This window comes from Felis catus, chromosome A2 (assembly GCF_018350175.1).
Source record: "Felis catus isolate Fca126 chromosome A2, F.catus_Fca126_mat1.0, whole genome shotgun sequence".
NCBI lineage: Eukaryota > Metazoa > Chordata > Mammalia > Carnivora > Felidae > Felis > Felis catus.
This window is the reverse complement of record NC_058369.1, coordinates 146,402,645-146,410,252: the sequence shown is the minus strand read 5'-3', so window position 1 is coordinate 146,410,252 and position 7,608 is coordinate 146,402,645. Positions and strand designations below refer to the sequence as shown.

The 7,608-nt window shown below is 52.7% G+C and overlaps 1 protein-coding gene across 6 annotated transcripts in view; it reads right to left on the bottom strand.

Annotated features, from left to right (window-relative positions):
• Nucleotides 1-323: 323 nt before the first annotated feature.
• CPA5 (carboxypeptidase A5) overlaps nucleotides 324-7,608 on the bottom strand; it is a 47,943-nt gene continuing 40,658 nt past the window's right edge. For 5 of the 6 annotated variants that reach the window (XM_045052755.1, XM_045052753.1, XM_006929376.5 and 2 more), the window contains 3 exons: nucleotides 5,891-6,090; nucleotides 5,513-5,597; nucleotides 4,663-4,988 (listed from right to left, as the gene is read on the bottom strand). In XM_045052755.1, coding sequence (XP_044908690.1) covers nucleotides 4,801-4,988; nucleotides 5,513-5,597; nucleotides 5,891-6,090 — 473 coding nt within the window. In that variant the 3' untranslated portion in view covers nucleotides 4,663-4,800. Of the gene's footprint in view, nucleotides 489-4,662; nucleotides 4,989-5,512; nucleotides 5,598-5,890; nucleotides 6,091-7,608 lie in introns of those variants that run through there. The other variant, XM_011280548.4, reaches the window with a different exon arrangement.

The following is a 7,608-nucleotide window of genomic DNA, read 5'->3' as shown; positions in this document are numbered from 1 at the left end:
CAATAACCACAGCACATTCACTGTGGTTCTTTATAGTTTTCCATATGTATAATCACTCTTTCTCTCTTCAGTTTTTCCAATGTTTTTTTCTTTTAAGTAAATGCTCATAAATTTTACTGGTGAGAAGGATGAAAAAACATAACCTAAAAAGAGCAGTTTGTTGGAAGGGGGGGTGGGCAAAAAAAAAAAAAACAACAACCAATCAGGCAGCATGGAGAAAAACTGAACTCCTGTTTGGCATTATGTACCCCAGAAATGAAAAACAAAGATATTCAGATTTTATGAACAAGAGATTATTCTGTAATATCTCTAAAACTCACATGTTGAAGTCTTGAGTTTTCACTTGAGAAACTCCTCCAAACGTCACGTCCCTGGGCTTCCTGAGGAGACCCCCTCGGTCAGAGGAAGAAGAGGCCTCGCTTTAGTCTTCTCCCAGATGTTAGGTTCATGCAGGGCCTCGCCAGTCCAGAGACCCCCAGCCTTCATACCTGTAAGATGAGGGGGTTGGGCCAGAAGCTTTGAAAGGGCCCTGGAAAGTTCTGTGGCTTAATCATTTAGTCAGTCACTTGATTACCTAGAGCAAAGAAACTGATTCAGAGACCCCCTTCAGATCTTCTCTCCCTTCTGAGAAGCAGCAGCCGACCGCTGGCTGTCTTTCCAATATCCATTCTCCCCTTTCTCCTTTCCAGCAGAACTCTAATTTCACTGGGGGCAGCAGTGTGCTCAGCTATAAAGTGATTTCCCAGCCTCCCTTGCAGCTGAGCATGGCCACCGACACAGTCCCAGCCAATAACGTGTAAGTTGAAGTCCGGGGATCGCCCAACTCAGCCGCTGGCTCACGTTTGTTGCCCTGGCCCCCTCATCCTGCCTGGAATTCAGTCACGTGATGGAGGTAGACCGGAGGTCAAAATGATGGCCGAGTGACACAACAGAACAGTCCAGAAAGGTCTGGGTCCCCAGCGCGCCAAGGAGTCAGGTTCAGTCAGGTGGGCTGGTCTACCCACCTCAGGCAACTTATTACATGAAAAAAAATAATAAAACCCCGATCTGCTAAAGCCATTCTGTCACCTAATGCTAAACCTAGTTCTGATCCGTACAAGGACGAGGACGAGGACGAGAAGCACTCTTTTGACAAATACCGAGTACCCACTGTGCACCTGACAGGAACTGAGGGTGAATAACCCGAACGTGGTCCCTACCCTTACAGAGCAGTCAAACTAGCGGCAGAGACAAAGCAACAAAGAAGTCAGTTACTATCACTGTAATCGAGGAAGCACGTAAGGCCTCGGCAAAGAGAATACATCTACTTCTCATGGATGGTCCTAGAAGGACTAAGTGAGGAAATTATACTGAAGGGGAAAATTTAAGGAGTGGGTCATTTGGAGGGAGAGTGAGAGGAGAGAATGTTCCCGAGAAGGAGGAGCACAGGCAAGGGCTTCCAGTTGGGAAGGAGCCAAAGGAGCTGTGAGGAGGTCAGGGGGCTTGGGGCTGATGACCAAGGTGTTCAGGCAAAGCGGGAGAGGTGTGCAGGGCCAGCCACGCGGCACCTTGGGTGGGGGGGGGGGGTTAAGTCATTGAAGGGTTTTAAAGGGAAAGTTGCCTTTCAAGAAGACCGCCATCTGTAAAGAAGCCTCAGCCCCAACTCTTGTGAGCCTGTTGGCCTCGCAGAGGTCTTTCCAACATGGCTGTGAGAACAAGCTCCTGGCCCCTGGTCCTGAGGGGCTCTGGGCAAGACTCAGGTCCCAGGCCTGCCTCTCAGTCGCTGGGCGCCCTTTGGCTATTATCCTCATCCTGAGCCTCTTGATTTGAAAATAAAAACAGTGAGAGTCTTGCTTCTCGGAGCCATGAGGAGCCAACGTGTTGAAACCTGTCATGCGCTTGGAAGCATGAATGGCGCACGGTACGTGCTAGAAACGGTTATTATTTTCACTGTTGTTACTGAGAAGCTCATCAGGGTCCAGACCCTCCTGCCTCTAGGGCCATGCTTCTCCAGCATGGCATTGGCATCACCTGGTCCCATGCCCAGAGGTTCTTTCTGATTCAGGAGGTTTTGGGTGGCCTGAGAGTTTGTATTTCCAGCAAGCTCCCACGTGATGCTGAGGCCTGTGGTCTGCAGACCAGGGCTAGGCTAAGGCAGCCCCTTGGCAATACTCTGGCAAAGGATGACCAGCGTCCCGCCGTTGTAACCACCCTCGGCCCTAACAGATAATGGCAAAAGGTGGGAGACCCAAGGCCCCAACTCCCCCAGGGAAACTCAAATGTGTTCTTCTGGGAGACAGGAAAGCAGGTGGTTCTCAGCCTTTAAGGGACCTCAGAACTCCTGGGGCAGGTGGTAAAAATACACATTTGGGGAGGAGGGGGTACACCCCAGAGATTGTTTCACTCTGGGAATGAAACCCGAATATCTTCACATTAAATTACTCCCCACGGGTTCTGCTGCCAATGTGGCCACAGGTCACACTTGGACAAATGGAGACATAGTGGTTTTGGAGTCAGACAAACCCGAGTTCAAAACCCCTTTGACAACTTCCCATCCATGTGATCTTGTGTGGCCTTTAAAATCTCTCCGAATCGGGGCATCTGGGTGGCTCAGTCAGTTAAGTGTCCGACTTGAGCTCGGGTCATGATCTCACAGTCTGTGGGTTTGAGCCCCACGTCAGGCTCTGTGCTGACAGCTCGGAGCCTGGAGCCTGCTTCAGATTCTGTCTCCCTCTCTCTCTGCCCCTCCCCTGCTCATGCTCTGTCTCTCTCTCAAAAATAAATAAAAACATTAAGAAAAAAAAAAAATTTTAAACACTGATAATATCCTCCCCAAGAGGCCCAAATTAAAATATTTGCACAGAGGGTACAAAAGTTATAATCACGCACTCCGGTGTATAAAGGTATAACTTGCTTTATTTATCTGTAGCTTATACTAATGTAGCCCATGGCCTCATATTCCCGCTAATAGCAGAAAACTTTAGCTTGGAAATTCTAGCTCGCTCAAATCACTTCCAGCTTTAAAAAAAAAATCTGTCTCCTGGGAGAAACCCCAGCGCCAATCGGGATGCTTCCCTTTTTTTGGCTCTTCCCCTGGAGAGGATCTGGGTTCTTCAGGTATTCATTACCCTGACTTGCTCAGGCCTCCTCATGGCATGGCAGGTCCTGGGCACAGGCATCCCCAGGCCTCCTCACCATTTCTTTGCTCAGAGCGCTACGCAGCTCAGAGTGTACCCAGCCTCGTGGGTACACTCTAATAACCTGCCTAGACCCCTTGGCTCGGCCATTGTTAATCTGCTCCTTCATTGCCCTTTCGGACCTGGGCCTCACCTAGAGTTCCGATCACTACCCATCCCCTCCATCTACCAATTTAACCTCTATCTCCTTTTAGGGTGGAAAGAGGGACTTGTTCTCACTTCACCCTCCTTTCTTCCATGTGTGCGATTTAGAGTAAAACTCCGTGCTCTGTGTCCTGCAGGGGCCAGCTCCCGGGTACCCACAATCCTCCTCTTTTGCAACAAAACCAAAGTCTGGCCCTTGCAAATGAAAGTCTCGCTTTCTGCCTCAGACGTGCACAGACCCACCCAGCGTTGCTGTTGACCTCCAGCTTCTTCAGAGTACCTGCCTTGCCCTGAGGGCGGGGCAAACAGACCCACTCTCTCTGCTCCCCAGGGGTGGAGGAAGGCGGAAAGTATTAGGAACAACCTCAGGAGGGGCGCCTGGAAGGCTCCGTCGGTTAAGCGGCCAACTCTTGGTTTTGGCTCAGGTCATGATCTCGTGGTTTCGTAAGTTTGAGCCCCGTGTCGGGCTCTGCGTTGCCAAGCGTGGAGCCTGCTTGGGATGCTCTCTCTCTCTCTCTCTCTCTCTCTCTCTCTCTCTGCCCTTCCCCTGCTCATGCTGTCTCTGTCTCTCTCAAAATAAATAATATAAATAAATAAATAAATCTAAAAAAAAAAAAATAAAGAAACCTCAGGATTGGGAGGGGGTGCATCTTGTTTCTTCTATCTCAAAATATTCTCCCTTCTCTCCCTTAAATAAAGTGCTTACTTAGTAAATGCCGGGCCGGGACTAACCACTCAGCGCAGGACAACCATGGTGACTGTGGCAAAGACGGGGGGGGGGGGGGGGGGGGGGGGAGAGGATTTCCTCTCCCTGGATGTGTGGGGCTTTGCCGTGCTGGCCCTGACTGGCCGTGACTCTGTCCGGGACCAGCAGAGACTGCGAGGGTGCCCAGGAGGCACAGGTCACAAACCAGTGACTTGTTCACTCTCCTTTAGAGGGTGAATGGGATCTTCAAAGAGGGGGAGTCTGAAATGAACCCCTGACCCCTACCAACATAGGAAATGAAGCAGGAAGAGGAGGAAGCTGCCTGCCTGTCCCCACCTCTCCCTCAAGGTGCCGGAAATGTCGCCACCGGAGAGCCACGGCTTTTGATCAAACATTGTCCCCTCCAGGATCATCTTAGGATGTAAACACCAAGGGGACAATGTGCCTACTAGCAGCCCCCAGCAGGTGCATTGTCTGCCGTGGGCCTGGAGGACATTTGCAGGATGAGCAAGTGTAAGGTCGGCTGGCCCCTCAACCCTCCTGACTACCTGGGGACTGAAGAGGCGTTTCAAGTGCCCCTCTCCCCTCCTCAATGCGAGCCCAAAGGGGTTGGTGGCCAGCCCCAGAGGCCATCAAGCCTGTTCAAACTTGTATTTATTTCCTAAGGGGTCAGGGTTGGGGTGTGGGGAACAGGAGGCATCACTTGGGTTTCAGGAGGAGCCCCGGTCCTCGGGGAAGGGAATGAACCTTCCCGCTCTGCCCTCGGTGGTGTTGCTAGTAGGGGTGATTCAAGGTGTGCTCCATGATGGTCCGAAGTGCCAGCCACGTCTCCTGGGCCGTGGGGATGATCTGGGAGGCCGGCAGCAGGAAGCCATAGCGCCCCGTGTCCCGGAGCTCAAAGGTGAAGGAGAACTTGATGCCATTGTCATAGGCCCAGTCGACAGTGATCCCGCTGGCCACATCTGGATGTAAAAGGGCGAAGAAAAAAAAAAAATTAAAAAAAAAAAAAAAGGGCAAAGAAATGCCCCCCCCCCCCCGGCAAAGGAAGAATAGGGTGTTTTGCTAAGAGGCATCCTGAGTGGTAAGTGGGCCCTGGGAGCTTGACCCCAACTCACCCCAGACAACATCAGGCTTCCTGACCCAGGCCTCAACCTGGGCCACCCCCTGCCCTCTCTCCCCATTCTCTCCCCCTGGCAAAGGGAAAGCTCCTCGAGGCCACCACCCTTAAGATCTCCTCTCTCAGGGACCATCACAGAGCCAGGCATTGGGAGTTGGGCATTAATTAGTGCTGCAGAGAAGCAGCTGCCTGTTTCTGGGTGCCACCACTCACCCCTCTATTCCGATTGGAAACCAGCTCTGACTCGGCCCGGTCAGACCTATGGCCCTGGGGCCAACCAGTGCCGCCAGTCGGCAAAGAGACTGCACCCGCCCACCACCCCCGGTGGATGTGGTGCCGAAAGCAGCAGCCAGGGGAAGGCTCACTCACAGAGGGTGGTGCTGATGCTGCCATAAATGTACTGGATCCCGTGGACCTCATACAGGGCCTGCGCTGCGTCCTTGGCAAGATCGTTCTGCGAGATTACATCCAGAGGGTGAGAGGCCGGGGCCCCCCGTGCTCCCACACCCTCACCAGCTGCTGAGAAACGGGAACTCAGGAGTCCTGGAAGTTGGATATGTAGATGACTCTCACGAGAAGGGAGCACAGCACCTCCGGCTTTGAACTTGACCACACGTGAGCACAACAAGCTCTCCTCTCCTTCCCACCATGGGGTCAACTGGTCCAGACCCTTGTTTCAGAGTGAGGGCCTCAACCCTGTGGGAGCCTGCCTGATGCCTCCCCCAAGCCCCCAGGAGCCAAGCTCACCAACTCCTTCTGGTTTGGAACAGGCTCCGATGAGTGGCCGTAAGGGTACATGAGCATCTGAGAGTAGCTGTGAATGGAGATCAGAGCCTTGATGTTCCCATGGGATGTGATGAAGTCCACGATGGCAGCCACCTCTGGCTCCGACTGAGGGGAGGGCCCACGATAAGTCTCAGAGCAGGGGTTGTTATTAGAACCATTTCCTGGAAGAAAAAGAAAAGCACCCAGAGGCTTCAAATTCCAAGGCTTGGGAAAGACACTTAATGCTCACAAAATATCCAGCTACTCCTCCACATTTCCCAGCCTCCTTTGCAGTTTGGTTGAGGCCATGTGACCACTTCCGGCCAACGAGAATGTGAGCAGTAATGAGGTGTCACTTCTAGCTGGAGGCTCGTAAGAGCAGGCATGACTTCTCCACACTCTCCTCAGTCTATGTGGTTGAAAGCAAAAACCTCTAGATGGAGGAAGCATCCCGGATCCTTCTCTCACGATTGGGAGAAAGCTGCCAAGGAGAGTCACCTACCCACATTGAGCTTCCTGTGCATGAAAAACAAACCTTTACTATATTAAGCCACTGAGATTTGGATGGGTATTTATCACAAACCCTAGTCTTAGAGGGTCGACTCAGCGACTCTCTTGCCCTGTAGAGAGCTTCCCCGGCTTGTCCTTTGGTTAAGTCCTCACTTGTTCCATTAGAAAAGTGGGCCTTCTTTGGCAGCTGCCTTCAGAAGAAACTCTAGGTCTCCAACCCTGGCTTCCTCAATGAGCAGCCACCCCTATGAGCTGACCCTTCTCTGTCCACTGCCATGCGGAAAACTTGGTCAGTTGAGCGCTCAGACTTAGCATCTGCTCAAGCTTTGCCACAGCTGTGGCCCCAGGAGCAACATGAACTTGGGGCCAAAAAGAGAGAGACTAGATCCCCATAGCTGCCTGAAGCTGGTCTGGGAGCCACAGACGTAAAGAGCCTTTGACGATTCTTCTTGGGGACCTAAGTTGGGGGAGAGGACAAAGAGGAACTGACCTTCTATTCTGTTTGCAAATTTCACTTGCTCCTATCTCCTAGATTCTTTGCTCTCCATTTCTTTTCTTCCTCTTCTGTCTGCCTGCCCTCCCCAGGGGCCACGTCATGGGGGGCTGGGCTGTGGGTTGGTCAAGATTTGGGGGTTATTTGGAAGGAGCCATCCCTGTTCTTCCTCTTCTTCCTCCTTCCTGAAATGACTGCGCACAAGCCCAATGCAGAGGTCAGGGATCACCCCAACTTCTGGAGCCTCCCAAGGATGCCAGAGGGCCCCCCGCCCCCAGACCCTCAGGGCAGTGCACTGGCCCGAGGACTGGGGCGCCTGGCCCACGGACTGGTCCGGATGCTGCACTAGGATTGCGGCAAACCGGTCCTCCCCAAGAGCGCAGGGGAGGGCAGCGTGAGTGGGAGGGATGGTCTACAGATTACTCATTATGCAGCAATTAAATTAAGGCAATGATAAAACCATAAACAAAATCTTCCAGCCTGAGTCACCAACCCAGACACACACTATTTCTGTCCACAGGCAGGCCCGGAGGCAATTCTGTCACCGGGGAGCGAGACCCCCTCGGTCTGCGGGTCCTCGCCCGGGGCGGGGACCCTGGTGAGAAGGGGATGTGCCTGCAGGAAGCAAGGGTGAGGAGCGGCCCCACAGGCTGGACAGTGGCCCTGTTTGTTGTGTCTGCCGGGAGCTTCTGCACCT